The following is a 27,515-nucleotide window of genomic DNA, read 5'->3' as shown; positions in this document are numbered from 1 at the left end:
ATTTATCTCAAGACTCATAAACATTCAATAATTCTAATTGTTGACTTATAAATACAATTCAGACCATAAATCTCAATTCTTCTATATGGTTCTATTTATAGAGTTTTAACAATAATAATTAAAAACTAAGTTAGATGCATTAAATTATCCTATATTACAAGCAACTCTTTAAGTAATGACCGATTGGAGCAATAAAAAAATTAGTCACTATAATGACTAATTTAAGTACTAATTTATAAATTAAAAGTTATTGACAACTAAAACAGTTTTAAAAAATTATAATTGGTCACTAAATTAATAACTAAAATAGTTTCTATTATAAATTAGTCTCTAAATTGGTTCCTATATTAATTGCCAAGATTTTAGTTACTAAAGAATTTGATTTCTAAACTCGTCTCTAATTAGATTTGTCTCTATATATTTTTTTGTCACTAAAATTAGTCATTGTTTATGTATGTTTCTGTATATATGTTTGTATTCTTAATGAAATTTGAAAACCAATTAAAATATATTTTGTTTTAATAGATTATTACACATGTTAATTGATTATTTCAGTTTTTCATTTATTTCGGAAAATAACTTAAAACAGTGTTAATTGATTATTAAAGAAGGTAATATTCTACTATCTATTTTAGTCAATTAACAAAGCAGATAGTTGATTATCCTGTTTTGAAACATTTTAAGAATTATTTAAAGGATTATAGGAACTTGAATTGGTTAAGCAAATAAAATATATATTTCACACGTTATTAACTTTTTAAAATAACTCTTAGTTGGTTAATTTAAACATTGTGTACTAAACTGAAATTCTCGTGAATATCTTATGTATACAATGAAGCTATAAATACATCTTTAGTATCAACGTATTCAAGCATCATCATCGAAACAACTTCCCCTTGAAGTTTGAATTTACTCTTAAAGTCTAACACACACTTCCTTCATGGTGTTAAACACGTTCAAAGAAATAAAAAAATAAATGATCATGAACCATAAATAGTTAAGAAATAAAAAAATTGACCTTTTTAATAAAAATAAATTATTAAAACATGTGGGCCAAAGAGGGAAGATTGGCAAAGTAAAAGAATGATAAGGAAGAGATGCTTTGTCTTTCCGAGCAGCAATGCGTGCTGACAGTAGAAAAGATTCAACAGTTGTAAAGTAAAGTAAAGGAAGAGATGTTTTTGTTTATTAGGAGGAAAGGAATGCGTGTTGAAATGGATTAGTATGAGATTCTAGAGTGTTCCAAGGTTTTACTCAAAAGAACAAAGAAGAGAAGAAGTTAAGTCTGAATGGTATGCTTCATTTCAACTTTAATTGCAGAGAGCATTATTAATATCTATCTGAGTCTTTGAAGGTTTGTGGAAGATTGCATAATTAACACACATATCTTCAGGTAAACACAAATCACATCCATCAGCTTTTCATCATATGTTTTCTATATTCAATTCTCTGGTTTTCTAAGAGATAGAAAGTTAAGTCTCGGCTTTTCAATTCTAATTGCAGAGAGCATTGTTTCAGTCTTTGAAGGACTGTAATAGATTGCACAACACACATATCTCCAGGTAAACACAAAACACATCCTCTTCTTTTCATCGCTTTCTTTTTTCTCAAATGTGTTTAAGTATTCTTTCACATCAAATAACGCTTTAATGATAACGCTTTATTTGCATCTCGAGGATTGTGCATGTGTTATTACGGGCCACATGGAAGAATAAAAATACCATTTCCTCTGATGAGTTAAATGATAATATTAAAGTTGAAGTTTCTAATTTTACTTCTAAATTTTGGTTCCTGTTGAATTAGAATTTCAATGGTTAGTTTAAGAGATAACCTCTCCAAGTAATTAGTAAAAACATATTCAGCAATTTAGACAAGTAAGGTTTTGAATGAAGTAGAAGAAAATAATCTTGATATTTCTTATCCCTTGCATTAAATTCGTCATATATAGTTACAAATCTCTTGTTTTGATCCTCATGAGAAAGATTTTACGTTATAATCTTATATTTCCATTTGATTATTCTTTGATTCATCTTATGATATTCAATGCTTTTCAAATGATTAATTAAGACTCTGAATAGTCTTACCATGTTTTAATACTTAGATGAAACAATTTCGTTCAGGCGATTTCTTTTTCGTACTTTTCATGCAAGTTTGTGGATCCACAATCCTCTTCATAATTATCTTATGCACGAGTTATATTCTAAAATCTAGTTTGTTTTTCTTGTAATATCTCTTTCAGAATGTGTCAAATGAAACTTTCCACTATAAAATATGTTGAACCAAGAGTGTCAAGTAAGGTCATAAGGTTTATCGAGTTTGGTTGCCTTGCATGAAATAAAATGAGACGAGGTCTTCGTGTTCATCTGTTGTCTGATTTCATCAAACAAAAGTCCAGTCTCTAGTTTTGTCAAACAAAACTCAACCTGTGTCACTGTCTGGTTCGGTTATGCAATTGTTGTTCTTCATCTTTGGTCTGCTATATTGCTATATTGTTCTGAGTTGAAAGAGTTTGTCCATCTTTCAGCTATTGCGATGATTGATCCCTTCAACAGCCCGGTCCATTTAGAAGCTGGTGTAACCTCAATCGGTGCTTTTATCATGTTCGTTTATCATGTCGCAAATGAATCATTTTGGGAGTCTAACCTTTATTGATTTGATGTCATATGTTGGTGCTGCCCTTCATTTGTTTATTTGGAAGTCAAGTGAACGCCATGCTCCCCATGCAGAATACATATCCTGACATATTTTTTCGGTCATCAACATCTCCACATTAGTCACTGTCTGAGTAGCCGACTAGTCGGTAATCATCCGTTCTAGTCAGTGGCGGAACTTGACCAAAAATTCTAGGGGGGGCAAATTATATTTGTTATATATAAATTATTTTTTTAATTAGAAAAAATTAATTTCTTTTAATTAAAAAAAAATCAATTTTTTTACATTATTTTTTTTATTCAAAATAAGTACTCATGACAATAAAATCTAAACAATATAACAATGGATAATTTTCTAGACACATTTGATATGGATCCCATTTTAGATAAACTCTTCGTACCTCATCAATTTAATTTGGTAGGTATTGCCAAATTTGAAGACGCTTTCCCGGATCACGTTCTAAAGTATTTTCAAATTCATTATATGTAACTTTAGGAACCTTAAAGAGTTATTTTTCGTTTTCTTCAATATTTGGATTCTTATGAAGTTTCTCAATTTTAGACGACGTAGATGCATTTTTTTCATCTTCATCACAAGCCTTTCTCTTGAAAAAAGAATCAATTCTTTTACTCTTTATCATAATTTTTCTAATATAAAATTTTCACCTCTCACCTATTTACAAAAAGATAAAATTATGAATAATTAAATCTTAAAAGCAAGACTCAATATTTTAAGAAAATTAATAACTTCTATATGATTAGCTTCCCTTACCTTAGAGTAGATTCCTAATCTTGTTCTTCCCTTACACAACTTCAAAGCCTAAAATAGCTCTATCTACATAAAGACGAGTTTGATCAACAATTAAAGCATGATTTTATGATCTCTAACAGATAGAGATATGCCTAGAGCGTAGAAAAGCCACATATAAGAGAGAAACATATTGCTTCAAAAATAAAAAGGAAAAGATGAACTTACTCAAAAGAAGAAATTGTTTGGTCCAAAATGTTCCTTAATTCTTCAATTTTGTCGTAGTGCAATTTGATTTTGAAAATAATAAGAAATTGATGGTGAAAATTGAGATGAAAATAAAATGGGAGAAAGAGATGAAGGCACGGAAGAGAGAAACCAAATAAAAAAAATTTAAAAATTATATTAGAAAAAAAAACATAATTTTTAAATTTTAAAAAAGATTTTTTAAACTAAATTAATATAAATAAGGTAATAATATATAAATAAGTAATAATATATAAATAAATTAATAATATATAAATATTTTTTTTTAAAATATATAGAAAATAAAATAAAATAAAAATCAATTAATATAAATAAAATAATAATTTATAAAAATTATTTTTTAAATATATAGAAAAAAAATGGTTGGGGGAGCCGTGGCTCCCCCCGGTCCCTTCGTAGGTCCGCCAATGGTCCTAGTATAGATTAGGCCAAGTGACACTATTTCTCTCAGGTACCTTAGAATTCTCTTTAGGGCCTTCCAATGAGTATACCTCGGTTCCTCCATATACCGACTTGCTATTCCAACATTTAACATTAAATCCGTTCTAGTATTTGTAAGACACCTGAGACTTCTAATCAGACTTTAGTATTTTCTTGTATAAACTCGGTTTCCATATGCATACTTAAAATTTTTTGTGCCCGGTTCCATAGGGGTGGAAACTGGATTGCAACTCATCATCTTAAAGTTCTTCAAGATATCCTCAGCATACCTTTCTTGCGACATAAAGATGTCGTCCTTCCCTTAAACGACTTCCAAACTAAGGAAATACTTCATAAAACCTAACTCGGTTATCTCGAACTCCTTCTTCATCACTTTTTTAAAAGCTTCAATCAGCTCGGCATTATTTCCCATGAAGATAAGGTCATCCACATAAAGGGCAGTGAACATCACATCTTCTCCTTTCTTTTTGACGTAAAGAGCATGTTAATAAGGGCACTGCTCATACCTATTCTTCTTGAAGTAGGTGTTGATTCTTTCATTCCATGCTCGTGGAGCTTACTTCAAGCCATAAAGTGCCTTCTTCAATCTCAACATTTTTTTCTCTTCGCCTCTTCGCATGTATTCGAGTGGTTGTTCAACATATACTTCCCCCTCCGAGACTTCATTCAGAAATATCGAATTCACATCCATTTGTAAGATTATCCATCTGTGTTGAGCTGCTAAGGAAATAAGCAGCCTAATTGTTTCCATCCCTTTCACTAGGGTGAATACTTCATCATAGCCGAGCTTTATATCGTTGAACTTCACCTTAAACATTTGTTTTCTTCTTGTACACCCATTTTACGCCAATAGGCCGAGTTCTTTTGGGTAGATCGGTTAGCTCCCATGTGTTGTTGCGTTCGATTGCTTTGATCTCCTCATTCATCGTCCTCTGCCACTTCTCCTCCTACACGACCTCTTCAAAACTCAAGTCTTTTGAATATGCAAGGAAATATATAACATGTACTTCGTCAATGGAGTTGTATATGTCTTGTAAGCTTCACGCTCTAGGCTGTAGAGGTTTATCTTCTTCATCAAAAGTCTCATGATCTTTCACAACAGGTGGTGTATCTATTTTCGAGCTTCTAGACTCCTTCTTTGAGTTTTTCCACTTCCACTTGCTCTCTTCATCAATTTGAACATCTCGACCCATAATCACCTTCTTTGTTATTGGGTTGAAAAACCTATACACCTTGGTTTTTCATCGTACCCAATAAACACGTACTTCTTGCTCTAATATTCAAGTTTGGTCATTTGTTGAGTTGGAACATGACCATAAGAATTGCTATCAAACATTTTGAGGTGACACAAACTCGACTTTCTTACACTCCAAACTTCTTTCATCAGAATCGAGTAGCCTTTCCATTAGTTGGACCATGCTTAATATGTTGCTCTTGAGATCGAGTACATAGTACATGTCTCTAATTTCTCCAACTCGGCTATTCTTCTACAGGTACCAGATTGTACCACGACCCTTTACTGCCACCTTTGATGCATCTTCAAATGACATGTGTCCGACATCAACTTGGGTGAACTCCTTAAAAAGATTCTAGTCCCTGCACATGTGGTTGCTTGCTCTTGTATCAAAGTACCAAACTGAGTTGTCAGAACAACTCAGACTTAGCTCGACACCTGATCTCCTGCTCATCATTAACACTCCTTCTTTCTCAGCGTCGTTTGAAAGGAAGTGTGTTTCCTTCTTGCTTTCAAATCGGTAGTCTTTTGCGAAATGTCCAACCTTCCCACAATTGTAACATTTAACTCCTAAGTAGCAGTCTTTGGCAAAATGACTATACTTCCCACATTTGAAGCACACAACTCCTAAGTTGTTCAACTGAGGTTCTCGGCCTCTACCACCACGACCTCCACCTTGTCCTTGGCTATGCCAGTTTTGTTGGCCGACTTGTTCTTGACCACTTTCATATCCTCCTCTGCCTCTACCACCTCGGCCTCAGGTGTTCTGAGTGTAAGGAACCTTCTTCTCCCTAATGGTTGCCTTTGCTTGGAGTGCTTGATCAAGAGACTCTTCCTTCTTCTTCCTTCTCCACTGCTCATGCGCTTTAAGTGACCCGACAAGCTCTTCCACCAAGAGCGTTGTCAAGTCCTTGGATTCCTCTACTGCGTAAACTATATTCTCAAGTCATTGGTTAACGACCTCAAGATTTTCTCCACCACTCGGCAAGTGAGCAACGTCCCTCTATTTCTACCGAGCTGATTCACTATGGTCTCTACTTGAGAGACGTACTCGGCAACCCCTTCAGCTTCTTTCATCCTCATCCTTTAAAGCTCGCCTCTGAGAGTTTGAAGTTGGACTTAATTCACACGGTTATCCCCTTTGTATGTCTTCTCCAGAATATCCCACGCTTCTTTTGAAGAAATATCATTTGTTATCTTCTCAAAGCCGAACTCATCAACAACTCCGTACAACACATATAGAGTCATTTTGTCCTTTGCCCGTGTTGTTTTTAACGTAGCAAGATAGGCTATCATCAGTTCTCCAACGTCATCTGGTTCTTGGTGCCCATTTTTGACCACCTCCCATGCTTCCTAGGAACCAAGAAGAGCCTTCATCTGTAGGCTCCAATTATCATAGCTTACACCTTTTGATAACTCTGATAGGGGCATGCTGTTAGCTAAGCTGACCATCTCGATCAAACTCTCTAACCCACTCAGACACTCAGGCTCTTAAGCTTTGATGCCAATTTGTTACAAATAAGTCTCTCTGGATAAATACTCTCTATATTCAAAATTGTTGTATTTTACAATGAAGCACTACATTGTCCTTTTATAGGCCTTTGGACATGACCCTTCAACTATATTCATTAAATATAACAACTACCTAAACCAAAATTAATGAACTATATTTCACGCTTAATCAATACTAGACCCACTCTCAACCATTTGCAATCTTCTAGACAATTAATATAACAACTTCCAACTACCCGCATTTAAGTTTACCCAACACTAGTGCACAAATAGTGGAAAATTGCATATTCAAGGCCTTGTTTGGTTGTTCTGTTTGGTACACTTTTGGTTTGGGAGTACATGTGGTGCACTTGTTTCATTGGTCAAATATATCCATATTAGTAGTGTTCCCTTTCTGTTTTGATTATTCTGAGATGTGCAACAATATGGGTTACTTGGTGGTTCAATTAATTCTGCCACATTTTCGAATTGGATCATCCTACTACGTGAATCCTTCCCACACTTGCAGTTGACTTACTAAAGTGGTGTAAAAGGGATTGAATACAATTTTTGTTGCATAAGCATTTCAAAGGGTTTATGGCACACCCAATGGGTTCACAAAGTACTCCAACTTGAATTTGTAGTCAAATTCTCTCTAACCTGATGAGCATGATGAGGCATTGAGGGAGGATCCAACGTTGATGCAATCATAAGGAGACAAATATCTACATTTAGCTTAACATCATTAGAAGAGGAGAAGGAGAGCCTTAGAACAACCCAATGGAAGGCGCTCAGAGACGACAAGTAGGTGCCCAACGCACATTTCATAACAAATGTTTTCACAACCTACTTGCATGTCGCTCAACGGCAAGGTATTGACACTCAACGCTCATGTCACATGTGTGCCTCTCGAGCTTGCGTAATGAGTATGATTATGCTCTACATAGCGATTGATTTGTTTTATACTTTGTTTATTGGCTGGTAATTAGGTATTTTGTTTAGAGATTATTTATTAGGTGCTTAACTTTGTATAGTTGGTTTAATACTCTATCCCCGGTAGATTTTAACTATAACTATAAATAAGGGGATGTATTCAATGTAAAAGGTAGATTTGGAATATATATGCAATTGTTATTGACATGAATTTTGGTGCACAATGCATGTGTATGTGAATTTTATCTTGAGCAAGGGGTTCAAGTGGTAACTCCTCCACTTATCTCTTTCAAGACCTTGCCTAATCACTAATGGTATAAACAAGCAACCTTGGCTTGCCTATGGATTTCTACCATCTACAATATTCTTTGGTTCCTTGTAGTATCTTAAAATTCGTTTGCCTAAGCCAAAATGTATTTCACTTTGCTTTTGCATGAATCTTGATAAAATACTTGTAGCGAAGATGATGTATGGTTGTGTAGACGTCAAATAAAGTAGACTTCCAACTAGACTTTTGTACCAAGATGCATTGACCTTTGGTGCTCCATCCACCTTTTGTAGTTTCTCATTCGTCACTAGTGGTGTGCTTACAGGTTTACACTTGTACATCTTAAATTTCTTTAGTAGATCTTTTGTATATTTCTTTTTGTGAGATGAATATTCCATCCTCTATGCAAACGAAATAACTCATCAAGCCAAGATTAGTCATCTCAAAGGTCTTCATCATATCTTTTTTAAATTCCATCAACATCTTTGTATTGGTTCTAGTGTAAACAAGATCATCTACATATAGAGAGACTAAAAAAGTATGCTGACCTTTCATCTTGATGTATAGTGTAGGCTCACTTTTGCTCCTCTCGAATTCTTGATTAGTGAAATACTGATTGATTTTGTTGTACAATGCACAATAACCTTGTTTCAAGCATATAAAGCTTTCTTCAATATCAACACTTTGGCTTCTTGGACTTTAATCACAAATCCTGATGGTTGTTCTATATTGGTCTCTTCTTCAAGGACACCATTAAGGAATGCATACTTGACATCTAATTGGTAGATGTTCAATCCTTTTTGTGTTGTAAGGGTTATTGGAGTTCTTATTATGTCTAGTCGTGCGATTGGAGCAAATGTCTCATTGTAGTCTACTCCTGGTTGTTGTGAATAACCCTTAGCTACCAACCTCGCCTTGTGTTTTTGGAAGGTATCATTGGGGTTTAACTTTGTCTTGAAGACCCATTTAACTCCAATGATATCTTTATCTTTTGGACAATTTGTTAGCTCCCAAGTGTTGTTTTTCCCTACTATTTTTATCTCTTTTTCCATTGCCTTGACCCATTCTTTTTGTTTTGTTGCCTCTTCAAAGGTTCTAGGCTCTAGTATGACAATGTTGCAAGATTCAAAGATCTGATTTGTCTCGGAGTGAATTCAGGCGATGATTCTTCTTGATCTTGAATGGGATGTTGGAGTTACAGGAGATTTTGGGGTTATAATAGCATATTGATCATTATCTTCTTGGCTTGGAGATGGTTTATTATTGGACATGTATATTGTCTTCCTCTCAATTCGTTCCTCTTCCCAGTTCAAAGTAGCGTTTTCATCTACTTCAATGTCTCTGTTGATAGTTAACTTCTTTGTCTAAAGATTGTAAACTTTGTAGCCTTTGGATTAGGTACTGTATCCCAATAAGATACCTCGTACGGTCTTGTCTTCTAGTTTGTGTCTCTTTTGGTCTAGAACGTGAATATAGCAAACAAATCCAAATACTCTTTGATGTTTAGCTAATGGTTTCTTCCCACTCCAAACTTCGATTGGAGTTTTGTCCTGAACTACTTTAGTAGGAAATCTGTTGAGTAGGTATACATCAATGTAGACTACTTCAGCCCAGAATGTATTTGGTAGTCGTTTCTCCTTTAACATTGATCTCGCCATCTCCAGGACTGTGCGATTCTTTCTCTTTGACACACCATTTTGTTGTGGAGTATATGAATCTGTAAGTTGTCGTTCTATGCCTTTATCTTCGCTAAATTTGTCAAAGTCACGAGATGTGTACTCATTTCCACGATCACTTCTAAGTACTTTTATTTGTTTTACACTTTGTTTCTCGACATGGGCCATGAATTTCTTGAATATTCCGAAGACTTCTAACTTTACCTTTAAGAAATAGACCCATATCATTTTAGAGAAGTCATCAATGAAGAGGATGAAGTACCTGTTGTTGTGATGTGAATGTGTCCTCATTGGTCCACAAACATCGATATGAATCAACTCTAGTAAGTATTTTGCTTTCTATGCATTTTCTTTGTGAATAGTAATCGGATTTATTTGCCGAGAAGACATCATTCACATGATTCATTATTTTTCTTCAAGCAATAATGGAAGCTTTAAGTCATGTGTGTTAAAGTGGCCAAATCTCCTATGCCAAAGCCACGAGTCATCAATTTCTACCTTCATGGCAATATTAGTTCTAGGTTTGAAGCTAATGGGAAAGCTTCTATTTCTCTTCTCTATTTTTACTTCACTGATTTCTAACCTTCTACTATCATAAATTTTGCATGTATCTTTCTCAAAGTGAAGAGAATATCCATTCTCCATCATTTGGCCAATACTTAAAAGTTTTCTTTAAGATTGGTAACTAGTAAAACGTCCTTGATGAATTTCGTACCTTTCTTTGTCTCCACCATGACAGTTCCTTTGCCTTAAGACTCTGTTGTGGTGTCGTTTCCCAACCGAACTTTGGCCATGTGATTGCTACATCCTCTATGTAAGTACCAACTTCCTCCTCTGCTAAGAGATTCTTGATTGGTATAAAATAAGCATTGCTCTTGATTATGTTCTTTGACAAAGTTTGCTTGATGCTTATTTTTATTATGGAAATACTTCTCAACTTGACCAAATTTCTTGTAGTACTGACATATTGGCTTCCCGCGATGCCAACAATCTTTTTCTTCATGACATGACTTATTGCAAATGCCACATAAGGATATTTATTTTTTTTGTTTCCATAGAAAATTCTAGAATCTCTGCTTCGAGAATATTCTTCTAAATTTTTCTTTCCTCATTCTTCTTTCCTTTTGGACTATAATTTGAGCTTTGATTGGAAGTCATTCTCAATTGAATTTGTATCAGCATGATTATTAAATTTTGCTTCGTGCACTTCGAGGAGACCAACTAATTTATTTATCGATAGAGAAGATGAATCTGAGGAAGTTTCTATCGAAGTTACTATGGAATCATATTTTTTCTACGAGAGTGATAAGAATTTTTTCTACCACTCTTTTTTCCTTAATTTCTTTTCCATATAACTTCATTTTATTCGCTATCTCTTTTATTCTACCATAGTATTCTTCAATGGTCTCAGATTCGTTGATTTTGATGGTCTCAAATTCTCTTATGAGATAATGTAGTTTAACAGAGTGTACCTGTTAATTCCTTCATTGCTTTCAATTTTTTCCAAAATACCCCATGCCCTTTTTGTAGTTTCTGCATCCACGATCTTCCTGGCAATAGTTTCTCCAACAATTTGTTGAAGAACAAACAATGCTTGGGCATCCTCTTATTCAAAATCTTCAAGCTTTTTTCGCTCCTCCTCAGATAGCGTCTCAGTATTATCTAGTTTTGTATAACCACATTGAACAATATCCCACAATTTTTGTGACATAAAATATGTCTTTAGTTGAGTTTCCAAAGGTCAAAAATTTCAGCAGTAAAAGTTGGTAAGGGGACATAAGAAAAGTTAACATTGTTAGAAGCCATGGATTAGGAGAAAAATGTCTCTTCTTTTGGAAGTATAAAAAGAAGGTTTTGAAGGTAATAGGATAATTTTTCTACGCCTAATAGATGACCCAATGTAGCTTTGGATGACCCAATGTAGTTTTGGTACCACTGTTAGTATTTAGAAGATGTGAAAGGAATAGTTGATGGGATAAAGAAAATGTGGAGATAGTAGAATGTGAAAGTAGTAGTTGAAAAAATGTATTTTGTAGTTGGGAGTAGTTGTACTAGATGTTGTGTTAGTTGTTGTCTTACAAATGGTAGTGTATATGGGTATTTATAGACCCATAGATTATTCAAAAAATCCCTAGCTAGAACTTGTATAAATAGTTCTAGATTTTTCTACCTATGTAGAATGTTCTTGACTTTTCCTCCTATCTTAGGCTTTTCTACGATAGTCTAGAAGTTTCATGGCATTTCTACATTTAATGGATACATGGATTATATTTGTTAGGACTATAAACATTTCATGTTTGTAAATAATAAAATGTACTATTCTAGTCTTTCTTTAATTTATTAAAAGAAATAAGATGTTATTAACATTAATGTATTTAATTTGATTTAGATGGCGAACATTGCACCTGATTTGGCAAAGTCAATATTAGAGAAATTGATTAATGCAACACTGGAACAATCACGCTATATTTTTTGCTTAACATGCATTACTGAGGACTTTGAAAAGGAAAGGGAAAATTTATTAGCAAAAGAGGAAACAGTGAAAGAGCGTGTTAGAGCAGCAAATAGAAGAGGCGATAAGATACAAAGAGATGTTGTACTTTGGCAAAAACAGGCTAAAGACCTTCTTGAAGAAGACACCAAAAAGAAAGTGACATGTTTTTTTGGATGGTGTCCTAATTGCAAGCGACAATATAGTAGGGGGAAGGAATTGGAAAGCAAGACAAAGGAGATTAAAAGACTCATCATGGAGAGCAACTTTGAAACTGTTGGAATGAGTCGTGATGTTCCAGGCACTGAATATCATTCTTCTCAAAATTACATTTCTTTTAAAAGTAGAGAGTCGAAAATTGAAGAACTTTGTAACGCATTGAGAGATCACAACAAGTATATGATTGGATTGCAAGGGATGGGGGGCACAGGTAAAACAACATTAGCAAAAGAGATGGGCAAGAAACTTAAGCAATCCAATATTTTTGATCAAGTTGTTGATACCACAGTATCTAATACCCCTAATACAAAAAAGATTCAAGATGAAATTGCAGGACCCTTAGGATTGTCATTGGAGAATTGTACTGAATCAGAGAGGCCTAAAAGGCTATGGAATAGATTAACCAATGGTGAGAAAATTCTTGTAATTCTTGATGATGTGTGGGGAGATATCAGTTTTGAAGAAATAGGTATTCCATATAAGGACAACCATAAGGGTTGTAGAATTCTTGTGACCACTCGCGATGTAAACATATGCCATAAGATGGAATGTGAGGAGACAATTCAACTTGATATTTTACCTGAGGAAGATGTATGGAAATTGTTCCAAAAGCATGCTGGTTTAAATGATAGTTACCCCAAAAGTGTTCTTGATACAGGTCGCAAAATTTCTAAAGAATGTAAAGGATTGCCAATTGCAATTGTAGTTATCGCCGGTAGTTTAAAGGGCAAGCGACATCTAGAACAATGGGATGTAGCTTTAAAATCCTTGCAAAATTTCAAAAGCGTAGCTGGTGATGATGAAAATAAGAGAAAGATTTATTCATGTCTGAAGTATAGTTATGACAATATGCAAAACAAAACAGCCAAGAAATTATTCCTTTTATGTTCTTTGTTTCCAGAAGATGAAGAAATATATGAAGAACTTTTGGTCAGGCTTGCCATAGGAGGGGGTCTCATTGAGAAAAATAATGATGATTACAATTACGATGCATATCGTAAGGAAGTTATTGCAGCAAAATATGAACTCATAGATTCATGTTTATTATTGAATTGTGCATCTAGAAAAGTCAAAATGCATGACTTGGTTCGTGAAGTGGCTTTATGGATAGCTAATAAAGAGATTCTGGCAGTGAATACATCTAAGAAAAATGAAATGACAATGGTTGATAAGGGGAAGCATATTGAATATTTATTATGTGAAGGCAGAAGCATGGATGTGTTTTCCTTGAAGTTTGATGCATCTAAACTTGATATTCTAATACTCTACTTGAACGGAAATGTTGATGCTGAAGTCCCAAATTCATTCTTTGAAAATATGACAAGGCTTCGAGTTTTGTATTTATCAAACATGTATCGAGCTTCGAAAGCAACTTTGTCATTACTACAATCAATTCAATTGTTAACCAATCTCAAATCTTTATACCTTGAAAATTTCACCTTAGGTGACATCTCTATTTTTGGAAACCTACAAGGTCTTGAGACACTCGAGTTAGTTAGATGTCAGTTAGATAAACTGCCAAGAGAGATTGTAAAATTGGTAAAACTTAAACTGTTGAAGTTGAGTGACTGTGACTTCGTAGCGTACGATTTCTTTGAAATAATTGTACGTTGCACTTCATTGGAAGAGTTGTATTACACTCATTATGGTATTTCAAAAATGTGTCATAGTATAAAGCTTCCTAACTATCAAAGGTTTCGTATATCAGACTCTTTTTATTCAATCCGTTCCGATTGGTTTTTATGGAGTGCCATAGAAGTGTTCGAGGCTGATAGAGTGTTTTCTGAAGAGACATTCAAGAATCTAGTGCAAAAAGCAGAAATTGTTTCTTTAGACAGACTTCAAGGAGTATGGAAAAATCTGATACCTGAGATTGTTTCTCCTGACGATGAAGGTATGACTAATCTAGTTGAGATTACTTTGAAAGACATTTCCACGATGAGATGTCTAATTGACAATAATGATTCTCTTTCTCAAAGTGTCTTATCCAGGTTGGTTGAGCTTGTACTTAGAAAAATGGAAAATTTGAAAGAAATATGCAATGGACCCCTTCCCTTTGAACTTCTGAAAAATTTAGAACATTTCGTTCTATATGATTGCATGCATTTAGAAGGCTCATTGTTTAAGAGCAAGATATCGCTCTGCCATCTTAAATGGTTGTATATAGAAGATTGCCCAATGTTGACATCTCTTTTTGAGTGGTCGACCACACAAAGCCTATTGTCATTGGTGCAATTGTATATATCAAATTGTGAACAACTGAAAAGCATAGTAAGAGATGAAAATAGAAGAAAAGATTCAATAGAAGAAATAGTCGATGATAGTATTATTTCAAGGTTTCCAAATTTAACCACTCTTGAAATCTCGGGGTGTCCTCAATTACATTTTATACTTCCAATGGCTTTCACTCGAAATATTCCAAAACTCAAAAGAATTAGAGTATTCAGGTGTGATGAGTTAAAATACTTATTTGGTCCATACCAACATAAGCATGAAGAGGAAGATTTATACGAGGAGTTAAAAGACGTGATATTCACTAATCTAGAACTAATGACTCTAGAAGACTTGCCCAATTTTGTGGATATTTTTCCAAAATGTGGTGAGTCAAAGTGTTTAGCAGTGAAGAGGTCAACTTCCAAAGATGAGACCAAGGCACAAGTAGAATCAAATCCCATGAAATGTAAAATCTTACGTTGGATCAATAAATGTAGAAACAAAAGGGGAACTACCAAAATTCCTTTGGATTCAAAGAATCAATTGCAAGACTCTTCTCTCTCACCGGTAACCTTCTCACCCTTTTTTATCTAATGTGATTTCTAATTTCTTTTAGTGCATATACTTTATCTTAATATAAATGTTTAGCATTTTTACATAATAATCAACAATCATATAACAATCGGATCTCAATTATTTCAATTAGATTGACACTGTCAATATTTTATTTGTGGTCAAAATTGAGAACAAACTTTTTAGAAATAAATTACAGTTTATTTGATATTTCTTAAACATGACACTTTTTTTTTACGGTGGTGAATGAGTTGCAGGTAAATGAGTCCAATGCAAAGGATGTGATTCCACAAGATATGAGGGTGACTTTGACAAACATCGGAATTGATGTGAGCTCCAACATTTTTTTCACTCTACAAAACGTTACAGAGTTAACGATTGAAGGATATGTAAAAGCTAAAGTATTATTCTCTGCTTCTATGCTGGAATGCTTTCCGTATTTGCATACACTTGCCATATCTGGATGCAATGAATTAGAACAGATAATTGGTGAGGATACAAAGAATCAGAGAAAGCCATTTTTCCCAAGGCTGAAACTACTTGTCTTAAAAGAATGCAACAAATTGAAATGCATCTTTCCCATTTCAACTTCCGAAATTCTTCCCAATTTAGAAGTTCTGATAATCGTACAAGCATGTATGCTAGAGGAAGTATTCAAACGGAACAGTGATGAAAAGGTTGAGATTATTCCAAATCTGAAAACTGCAGTGTTCGTTGAACTTCCAAGCCTTCGACAGGAGATTGAATTTCTTACTGTAAAACATTGTTTTATGAAGAATTGCCCAAAACTTTCCTTGTCTTCATCCCTTCAAAGTTCCGACGAAATTTTGAGTTCTATCAAAGGTACTATATACTGTTAGGTAAACTTAAATGTGGGTAGTTGATTTTGTTAGGTAAACTTAAATGTGGGTAGTTGATTTTGTTAGGTAAACTTAAATGTGGGTAGTTGATTGTGTTAGGTAAACTTAAAGGTGTGTAGTTGGTAGTTGGTAGGTGGGTAGTTAGAAGTTGTTGTATTAATTATGTGTTAGGTAGAAGTTATATTTAATGAATGTAGTTGAAGGGTAATGTCCAAAGGCCTATAAAAGGACCATGTAGTGCTTCATTTCAAGATACAACAAATCTCAATATCAAAGAGTGTTTATCTAGAGAGACTTGTTTGTCAACAAATTGGCATCAGAGCTTGAGAGCCTGAGTGTTTGAGTGAGTTAGAGAGTTTGATAGAGATGGCCAGCTTAGCTAACAGCATGCCCCTGCCGAAGTTATCAAAAGGCGTCAGCTATGATAACTGGAGCCTGCAGATGAAGGCTCTCCTTGGTTCCCAAGAAGTATGGGAGGTGGTCGAAAATGGGCACCAAGAACCAGAGGATATTGGAGAAATGACGATAGCTCAGATTGCTACGTTAAAAGCAACACGAGCAAAGGACAAAATGGCTTTGTACGTGCTGTACCGAGCCGTTGATGAGTCCGGCTTTGAGAAGATAGCAAATGCTATGTCTTCAAAAGAAGCGTGGGATATTCTGGAGAAGGCATACAAAGGGGATAACCGTGTGAAGCAAGTTCGGCTTCAAACTCTCAGAGGCGAGCTTGAAAGGATGAGGATGAAGGAAGATGAAGGGGTTGCTGAGTACGTCTCCCGAGTTGAGACCGTAGCAAATCAGCTCGGTAGAAATGGAGAGACGCTGCCCGCTTGTCGAGTGGTGGAGAAAATCTTGAGGTCATTAACCGACGACTTCGAGAATATAGTTTGCGCAATAGAGGAATCAAAGGACTTGACAGCGCTCTCGGTGGAAGAGCTTGCTGGGTCGCTTGAAGCGCATGAGCAGCGGAGAAAGAAAAAGAAGGAGGAGTCCCTTGATCAAGCACTCCAAGCAAAGGCAACCATTAGGGAGAAGAAGGTTCCTTATACTCAGAACACTCGAGGCCGAGGTGGTAGAGGCAGAGGAGGATATGAAAGAGGTCAAGAACAGGTCGGCCAACAAAATTGGCACGGAAGAGGACGAAGTCCATGGAGAGGAGGTCAATCAAGCAACTCAAATGTTGAGTGCTTCAAGTGTGGCAAGTATGGTCATTATGCAAAGGAGTGCTACTCGGGCAAGTGTTTCATTTGTTGTAAGTTCGGACATTTTGCCAAAGATTGTAGATTTGAAAGTAGAAAGGAAGAGACGATCAACCTCACAGAAGATGTTGAAGAAGAAGCGACATTGTTTATGATGGCGCGTAGCTCGGGAGCCGAGCATAAGCAAGTGGAGAACTTGGCAAGAAGACCAAGTAGCATGGAGAATTCAGCAAGAAGGCTGAGTATAGTCGATAACTCGACAAGACAGTCAAGTAGTGTGGATAGCTCGGTAAGACAACCGAGTCGGTTGCACAGGATGGTGAGACATGCAGATAGCCCACGCAAGGTGGTGGAGCGTGTAGATACCCCAGACAACATGGTGGAGCATGAGGCTAACTCGGTTAACTTGGTGGAACGCCTACATAGCTCGGATAAGTTGGTGGAGCAAGTGGATTACTCAGATAGCTCGGTGGAGCATGTGAAAAGCTTGAGTAGCTCAGAATTTGAAGAAGAAGAAGAAGAGCTTCTAATCCAAAGGTTAGAGATTGCAAAAGGAGACTTGCAACAGAGTATTGAAAAGGAGGTTAAAGACAATTTAATTCTACAAGAAAGCGTAGAGAGAAGGAAACAGGCTTTGCAAAAGCGGCACTTGGAACTTGAAGAAGATATTTCAAGTTTGCAAGAACAATTACAAGCTGAGAAAGATCTGAGAGCTGCACTGGAGGTGCAAGATGAGAAGTGGCGACTTGAAATAGATGAGGAGATTGAGGAGATTGAGCACAACAATACGTGGGTGTGGTCTAATCTTTCAAAAGGAAGTGGGCCTATTGATAAGAACTCAGTTAACGACAAATCGACCACAAAGACAAAGAACCCAATGAGTAACAAGTCGGCCAAAGAGAAGAACAAGTTTGCCAGTAAAGATGAAAAAACTGAGAGAGCAGAGAACAAGTTAGTCACAGGGAAAGCGAAGTACAAGTCGACCATAGATAAAGTGAAAAGAAAGTCAGTCATGAAGAAAGCGAAGAACTTAACTATTCATGAAAGGGACAAGCACAATGTGAGAAGAGTTATAGTACGTTGAAAGTCGTGCACAAGCTGCAGATATGTTTACAAAGCCGCTGCCATTGTTAGGTAAACTTAAATGTGGGTAGTTGATTTTGTTAGGTAAACTTAAATGTGGGTAGTTGATTTTGTTAGGTAAACTTAAATGTGGGTAGTTGATTGTGTTAGGTAAACTTAAAGGTGTGTAGTTGGTAGTTGGTAGGTGGGTAGTTAGAAGTTGTTGTATTAATTATGTGTTAGGTAGAAGTTATATTTAATGAATGTAGTTGAAGGGTAATGTCCAAAGGCCTATAAAAGGACCATGTAGTGCTTCATTTCAAGATACAACAAATCTCAATATCAAAGAGTGTTTATCTAGAGAGACTTGTTTGTCAACATATACGATACCATCATATCTTTTCTAATTATTATAATTAGTTTAAAAAAACTGTGAAGAGTCTAAATGTTATTGGTGTATACAAGAATTTTAATTTATTATTATTCGAAAGACAAATGTGTTTACAGTTTTAACTTTAAAATCATGATTCCTAAGCATAGATATCTTTTTTATTATTCTTGTGATTTCTTTATGAAGAGGATGTTAATCTTTCCTATAGGATCTTTGGGAGGAGATATCCCATTTATAGTATTTGAAGAGCTTGCTGAGCTTGGTGAAATGATTCGCAACGAGAATGCAAGGACAGAAGACTCTGCAAGTGGGATTGAAGTTGGAACAACATTATTGGAAGGGAGTGAGTTGACTTCATCACACAACAATGATGAAGACAACCAACATCATGAAAATGTCATTGAATCAAAAGAGTTGGAGGATGCAGTGAAACAAAGCAGAGAAAGAGTAGAGGAAGAACAACAAATTCTTGGAAAAGCTCCTCCTTTTGGGATATCATCAATGCCAATATCACAAGTAATTTCTTTTTTGGTTTAATTACCCTGTTTTTTCTTTTAGCTTTATTATAGTAGTAGTTCAATGAACAATTAACATGGAAACCTTATTTCATAAACCAATAACGTATATAACACAATAACAAAGCAAAATCATACTCGTGTATAAATTTTCATTCCAACTTAGACTAAATACGAAATAAAAACAGTAATTTAACAACTTTTAGAAAAATACTGCAACTATAATTAACAATGAGGTAATTGAAGTCGAACTAAGGAACTAATGTTTTTTTTTTTTATGAATAACGTGATAAATCGTTCTTGCAATTAACTTTTTTATGTTTTTTTTTTTCTGAAAATTGCACCCCAATTCAAGTGAAAATATTTAATGGTTAGATTTTAATACTAATCTGGTCAGTTATTTACTCTTTATATCTAACATTAAAACTTTGTAATGGATATTGCTAAGTTCACTTTTTGAATGACCTAAAAGATGATGGTTTCACTTAATGTATGCAGGAAAATGAAGAAGGACAAAACATGGAGCCTGCTACAAACAAAGATGTTAATGATGGAGATTTTGAGGGAACATCTAACACAGTGGCTATCCATTCTGAGAGTAGTAATGCTCCAGGTTATTTATGACTCTTTCATCTATTTATTTTCATCATAAGTCACCTCTTTGATCTTGTTTTCAAAATAATATTTTTTTAAGTTATTTTATTAAAGATGATGGCGTATACAAATTTTAGAATGTAGGGCTTTTCTTATATATATTTTTTATAATTTATTGCATTCTAATATCTTTAATTTACAATTAAAGGTATTTTATATTTATTTATATTCCATTTAGATGATTTTTTTTCTTTATCTTTAATTGCATTCTAATTTATTTATTTTGTGGGAAATAGATTACTAAAAACATCTATAATGTGATAAACTAAAATTAAACATATGGGATTAGCATCCCAATTAAATCCACCCAAACAAAGAATATCGACAACAAAGTGTTTGCTGTGCGTCGACTTGTAACCCACCACCTTCTAAACATAAAAGCTATCCAATTTATGTGTGGGACGTTACAATGGACTCAACTAGAAACTAACACTCGTCCAAAAATATTCTTATATTTTCAAATTATTTTATCTGGCGTAAGATAACATGCGTTATAATCTTGCTAACATTTCTATTTGGAAATTGATGGGCAAAAATAACAACACAACCAAAAATATTAAAGTATGCATTGTAAATAATTTTCTCAAACTTGCAAAATTTTATGAGGAGTAACAACAATAGAAAATGATAACCGTAATAACAAAATAGAAGACCAATATTTTTAAAATGGAAAAACCTTCTTTATATGAGAAATAAAAATCTACAAGCATAAGTTAGTCAATCAAGTTCCACTCACATCAAATATGGGTACAAGAGAATCTAATCAAAAGTGCAAACAATTTAAACTAGCCAATGAGTAGAACCATTAATAATCTCAATATGAAGAGTAAGAAAAAAAAAAGAAATCTAAAATAGAACAATAGTGTGGAACTAATTTCTCTAATGTCAGATCACCAATTAATGATCCCACCGGTCACAATGAAGAACAATATGTTAAAGTTTCAACATGATCCAACAATGAACAAAATAAAAAGAACATTTTTACAAAGGTTGCTCAAGATTGCATTTTGCACTCTCAATACATACCAAGAAGGCCCCTCTTACTTAGGTTAAGTGAGTAAAAAATGGGCTTGACTAATTGACCTTTTAGACACATAGTTGGAAGCCTAAACCCAACATCTGCCCCTCACAACTATGTGGTGGTGATCACCAATCCAGTAATTTCCCAACACATGTCAAACTTTTTCCTTAGCAGTGTCTTAATCATCATATATGAGCACAATTGTTATTTGTATGAACTTTATCAAACTCCAACAACTTAGCACACAAAAATCACATATCTGATGATACCTAACATACAATATGTTTGGATTTAGAATGAAAAGTTGGATTTTTATCGAAATGGATAACATTTAGACTATCCACAAATAATGGGTAATTGTGCTACACAAAATCAAGCTCTTACAAGAATTTATTCATCCATAACAACTCTTCACATGCTTTTGTAATGACAATGAACTTTGCCTATGTAGTGGACAATGCTACATACCTCTGCAATCTTGATTGCCAAGCCATAATTCGTCCCCTGCAAACTTATTCAAATGTCTCCAACCATATCTATTTTTGAATAGCCCACCAAAGTAGGTTTATCACCTCCAAAACAAAACCTAAAAAACGTACCATTGAATACATGAAATTGTCCATCGTAGATGCATATGGAACTCTGCATATATATGTCTTATTAACTTCACTTAACACTACAACAACAGTGAAATTATCAATGGAATTTTACTGACGAAAATAAGTATGTCGGCAACTTTGAATTATCGATGGATTATACCGACGAATTCTAAAATTTTACTTATCAAAAAATCTATTTTCGCCAGTAATACAAATTTTATTTACCAACAAAAATGCCTATTATCGATGGATTTGTTTGTCAATAAATCTGAATCTATTACGGACTAAACTTAAACCCAACCAAATACCCTATAATTTGATTTCGTCCATTTTAGGGGCAATTTCCTCCACCAATGAAAGCAACCATGAGAGAGTTGCTTCATTCTTGATGCAAGTTCCACCTTCATACAAGCTTGTCACCGACATGCCGATCACTACTGGAGGCGGTATCAATGATGTAATCATTCCTTCTCCGAAAAGGTTGATGCCCTTCTTCGCTTTGGTACAGTAGCGAAACAGAGAACCTAAGGTTTCCTCCCAATGACTCCAAAACGTGTCGTTGTAACTTGCTAACACGCTGAACCGAATCGTCGACGTTGTCGACTCGATCGACGCCTTCCCTTTTCTTTTCAAACAAATGTGCATGGCTTTCCCCTTTTTATTGACACACCACTGCATTCACGAGCAAAGATGACTTTATGGAGCTGGGTGTTGGTTGTAAAGGTGATTAGAGTTGCATAGGAGAAATATAATAGAAAAGAAGAAGATGAAAGTAGAGAATGATAGGTTCTAAATCGTGAATTGGTGAATGGCTTCTAGAAGAGTTGAAACTGTTTGTATATTTGGATGGTAAAATCCTTTGTGAAAGAAGCCAAAAATAGAGGTTGAAGATGGTGATGCAAGAAAGATGATGGAGTTGGAATGAGCGATAGTAGAGGTTGAATGGTGATGGTAATAATGGTCATAATTGAAAAATGAAAGAAAGGCGAAGGAGGGAGACCGAAAATGAACTAGATCATGATTTTATATATAAACGGATTTTATCGAGAAAATCCTTTTTGGCTAATTACTGATGAATTTTACCAACCAAAAAAAACCCAGTAATTACTGGTGAAATTTTTGTCAATAAAATTTACCAACATATTTTTTGTCGTCGATAATTTGTAGGCAGTTTTTTATTTACTAATAGGTTTTAAGCATTGTTGACAGTATATCAATTTTTGTTGTGAAGGACTCTAACATTCAATTTAAATGAGTAACAAGAAGAATGCTCATAACTTTAGTATTTTTTCCATTTGAATTATTTTTAATACATCCTTAATGTAGTACTCCTGTGATAGCTAAATCTTATTTTCTCTTCTATCATTTTTAATACATCCTTAATGTAGTACTCCTGTGATAGCTAAATCTTATTTTCTCTTCTATCACGTGAAATGGTAATGCCATAAACACAATCTCTTCTTAACCTGTCAATTAAGAAAATATTTTTTCACACAATAAAAATGTTATCAACATACAACAACAATTCAAAAACTCTCTGTTTCTCTCTCCCTATCTCCCTTTCCCACTCTCTCTCTCCCTCTCTTTATCAACTCAATTCAATTTGGCGGAGGAACTTTAGGACACTCTTGAGAAAATGCACCAAGTGTTGTAGCTAATCGAGTAGCTCTTGAAGCCTGTGTGAATGCTCGAAATGAAGGACATGATCTTGCTCGTGAAGGTAATAAAATTATTTGTGAGGCTAGCAAATGGAATCCTGAAATAGTTGCTGCTTGCGAAGTATGGAAGGAGATCAAATTTGAATTCGAAGCTATCATCTTTACTAAACCTTTTTTTAGTTTGTCTTACATCCAACATCTTATATTTTCTGATTTTTACATTTTTTCTTTCTTTTTCTATGCACCTACCCTACTATATATCAAACATTACCTTAAAGGTGATTTTCTCGTAAGAGTATATGTCACACTTTTCCTACATTTAGTTTTTCAAAAATTTTATTTCTCTTTTAAGCTATTTTTACTCGACTCAAATAAACCTACTTAGAGAAAATAAATAAACTCGTTTTCTCTTACACAATTACAAACAAAAATGTTATCCTTTAAAATATAATAACATCATATACCTTTTATATCTTAACATTTTAATAAAACTAAAATATCTGGTCGGGGCATATAAACAAATGGAAATTTTAAAGTAGAAGTTTAGACAAACGTTTGTTCAAGAAATATGTGATTCGATGACAAAGAAGTACCCTAAAAGGCTTTCTAATTAGAAGATTATTGTTTAAAATTAAAACCAAACACTTTTTTAGTCTTGTTAGTTACTTTCTGAAGGGTGTTTAATCTGTATTATAGGGTCTGAAGTAACAAATAAGCATATAAAGAACATATTACAGGAGACAATGGATGATCTTCGTGAAGACCCTAAACACAGAGAGAGCAATCAAAATGAAATGACTAAAGTCACTGAAGACTTTCCATCTGATACTAAACCTCAAGTAGCATCAGGGAGTGAGTTGACTTCATCGCAGGTCAATATGCAAATCGATCTATTTCAGTTAACATATTTAAATGCTATACATGAAACAAATTCATATGTTAGTGTAAGGTTTTTTTATAGTTTGCTCTTAATTAATTGTGAAGTTGATCGCTTAATTTTATTGAACCAATAACCACTAAGAGAAAACAACAGTTCTTGCATACATTTTCCTTGAAATAAAATGATACTATTATATTTGTATGTAATAAGAAAAATACTATACAAACTTTAAATGACTTCTAGAAGTATAATTCAACTTATCTACATTTTGATATTATGCAGTATCTTGAAGAAAGAGTAGAGCAAAGAAATGAAGAGAGTCCATTATCTGTAAAATCCTTAAAATCAACACCACGTGAACCAGTTCTTACTCCACCACAAAAGGCATTCTTGAGTTATTTTTGTTTTCTTAATTATTCACTGTATGAAAATAAATATATTCCACAATTTAATATATGTTGGTCATTTTATACAGGAAAGCAAGAGAAAATTTGAAGAAGGAACTACTTCAAACTTGGCTGAAACAATAACATTGTCCACTGACTCAGAATCAGTTAGTTCATTGTTTTTGGCCCATTAGTTGCTTCTGAATGTAGTAAAATACATATACATACATAAGTTTATTCTATACAATCAAGTTTTGAAACAAGTTCCAATGCTTAAAAGAACGCTGCATGTCTTCTATATGCATTAAGTGTCATGTGTTTTGGCTTAAACTAATGAAGGTTCAAACCATAATTTAGAACACCGAAACACGTAATGAATATGGTGACCTTCAACTTACAGATAACAGATAACATATTGTTTAATTGAATCTATGTAGGAACATGGTGCAGGACAAATATCCCTACCTTCGTTTTCAAATGTTGGTGTTGGAGACATTCAAAAAGCTTCTGAGTCAACTATTGCACTTTTTGAGACTAAAAATTTTCCAGGTTATGTATGATTCTTGTATTTACAAATTCTTTTTCTGATATATGAGTTTTTGCATTTGAAGGTATTTTTATTGCTTTATCCCCTGATACAGGCTTAATTACGCTTTCCTATCATCCCCATTTAAAGGTATTTCTCATTTATTTATATGGGATTTATGTTTGTTCTGATGCTTGAAACTTTTTCCATAAATTTCAGAGAACCTTTCTCAGATCACAGAAGATTCAACTTTCACTTCTGTTATCAGAAGAGAGCTCGAGAGACTGGTCTCAAATAAGCATTTGGCTTTGGAGAACCAACCTTTGTTGGTTGATTTTCTTGTGAAACATCCTTCAGTTCGTTTAACAGACAACACAGTGAGTGATAGATACAAGGGTTTTGCTTACACTTGTCTTGCTGAGCTTCTGAAATTCCTGCAAACTCATAGTGTGTTGGATGTATTGGGGTCAAGTCACTCTGAATTTGTGGAGCTATTGCAAGATATGCGTAGATTTTCTTTTGATAGAGTTTGGTTGGATGGTGTTGAAAGACGTGCCTTGTTTCCTGGGTTACTACTGTCTCAAGATGCATTACAAAAATTGTCGCACTCAAAGAATACTTTGATTCAACATTTGGAAGAAGTTAAGGATCAATTGGAGTTGAGCGTCACTGAACAAGAAGAACAAGTTTTACGAGTCAAAGCCACTTTGAGCACCCCACTTGGCTATTAGATAATTGCTTTTCTTCATCTGTCTCCATTGTTGAATCTTGCTTGTGTTAAAACTTTGCTTGCTCTTTTTCATTTTCCAAGACTTTTCATGATTTCCCAAATAAAATGAACTAAACCATGGGTTTGTTTGTGTATTTTAAATCTATCACTCATTTGTCCATTATACTTGATGAATTATAGATTAATTCGCTCCAAATAACGTTGAATATCTATCACTCTTTCGTGATATATATATATATATATATATATATATATATATATATATATATATATATATATATATATATAAATATATATATGTTTGTTAATTTATATTCTCAAAGAAAATGAAATGATAGCAAACCTACAAGGAATGAAGGCAATATAGCCATGAAAAAAAATTGAAACTATTAGAAATGTAAACCTAAGAGCAACAAGAGCAAAGGAATCTATGAAGGATTTTCCATTATGCGCATCTCTAATCAAGAATTAGGAAGATTAGACAATTTCTACTTAACAAATTAAGAAAAGAGAAAACATACAAGGAAGTCAAGAAAATTTCATAATCATAAAAAAATAATAAATAAAAAAGGGTATCACTTAAAATTAAAATTTGAAACATACAAGAACGAAACTTCTACTAAAAAATCTAGACTAAAATTTACACTAAGTGAAAAGTAATGCTATTTATATTAGGGATTAAAATTATTAGGCTATCGATAAAAGAGCTTCCAATAAGCGTCACGTTAACGTTAACTAATAGAAAATAATGCTGATTTAATTCTCTAATTAGAAAAGTATAGAAACAATCATAGAGGTTAAATGAGAGTCATGACTTTGAATTTATTTTAGTGAGATTTATTGTTAGTTGCGTGTATTGTTTAATTCGCTACCGAAATCACTATATTTCTCGCACGAGATGTATATACCTTGTCGTGAAAGAGTGTTGAAATATAAGAACAAACTTTTATATTAACTAATTCACAATTTATAAATATAGGAACAAACTTTATCTTACAAGTCAGTTTTATGAAATTGACTGATTTAGACTTAAAATATACTTCTTAACACCAAATAAAAAATCTATATCAAATATAAAATTCTGATATAACTTAAAATCTTCTTTTTGATTCATAATTTCAGGTACTCATCGACTACAAACCATATAAATTGCAACGTCAACTCTAGAATTAGATATTTCAATATCAAATCACTAAGAATTCTAATAATTGTCAAACAATTATTTTAGTTACATAACCAATATAAATAGTGTAGGTTATTCAAACTTAAACAAAACAAATTAATAAAACTGATTGTATTAAAGTAAGCTCCGATCTATATCCATCACTAATTTAACTTTTGTTATTTAATGTTAATCTATTTCTTTTTATATTTTAAATTGACGTCTGTCAACTTGATGTCTAATTTATGAACTTATTTATAAATATTTATCAACTTCAACGTTGTCTATTTTTATTTAATTTCAAACATCTTTATTTGTTCAAGTTTGAATGGAATAGATCAATACTAATGTAATTTATTTTTAATATTTATTTAGTTTAATATCACTCAGTTAATACTATAATCTAATTTAATTTTAATACTTATTTTAGTTACAAATAAGATTAAACTAATCTTAATTGCTTTTAATCTTTGTTTAAATTAACGTTAGTCTAACTAACACTCAATTTTTCAATATTTATACAAGCTATTATCATTTTAGTTGATGCTAATCTTACAATCTTATGCTCTATGACTCACACAATATAAAGTACATATATGTCTTAATCAAAAGGTTCACATTTAAACATAACAAAATTTTGTGGTAATGCATGTGAGCTTAATTTGT

The 27,515-nt window shown here is 33.7% G+C and overlaps 1 protein-coding gene across 2 annotated transcripts; it reads left to right on the top strand.

Annotated features, from left to right (window-relative positions):
• Positions 1-1,123: 1,123 nt before the first annotated feature.
• On the top strand, positions 1,124-25,821 carry LOC114167346 (uncharacterized). 2 transcript variants are annotated; one of them, XM_085668046.1, is made up of 11 exons: positions 1,124-1,393; positions 1,504-1,562; positions 12,099-15,200; positions 15,464-16,049; positions 18,927-19,234; positions 19,732-19,846; positions 23,862-24,037; positions 24,328-24,429; positions 24,521-24,598; positions 24,869-24,980; positions 25,177-25,821. In XM_085668046.1, the coding sequence occupies exons 3-11, from the start codon at positions 12,099-12,101 to the stop codon at positions 25,686-25,688; spliced, it is 5,091 nt and encodes a 1,696-aa protein (XP_085524172.1). In that variant the 5' UTR covers positions 1,124-1,393; positions 1,504-1,562; the 3' UTR covers positions 25,689-25,821. The 2 variants fall into 2 exon arrangements, with proteins under 2 accessions (XP_085524172.1, XP_085524171.1); XM_085668045.1 differs by lacking the exons at positions 1,124-1,393; positions 1,504-1,562 and adding an exon at positions 3,938-7,704.
• Positions 25,822-27,515: the final 1,694 nt, after the last annotated feature.

This window comes from Vigna unguiculata, chromosome 10 (genome assembly GCF_037176805.1).
Source record: "Vigna unguiculata cultivar grain cowpea cultivar isolate G323 ecotype 2 chromosome 10, ASM3717680v1, whole genome shotgun sequence".
Taxonomy (NCBI): domain Eukaryota; kingdom Viridiplantae; phylum Streptophyta; class Magnoliopsida; order Fabales; family Fabaceae; genus Vigna; species Vigna unguiculata.
This window is presented reverse-complemented; position numbering and strand designations above follow the sequence as displayed.

Bases quoted from the DNA above. Each gene is read 5' to 3' on its own strand.
- LOC114167346 (XM_085668045.1), top strand. From the start codon at position 7,666: ATGTTTTCACAACCTACTTGCATGTCGCTCAACGGCAAG. The intron at 7,705-12,098 runs GTATTGACACTC...AATTTGATTTAG, and splicing joins GCATGTCGCTCAACGGCAAG to ATGGCGAACATTGCACCTGA. The intron at 19,235-19,731 runs GTAATTTCTTTT...TAATGTATGCAG, and splicing joins CATCAATGCCAATATCACAA to GAAAATGAAGAAGGACAAAA.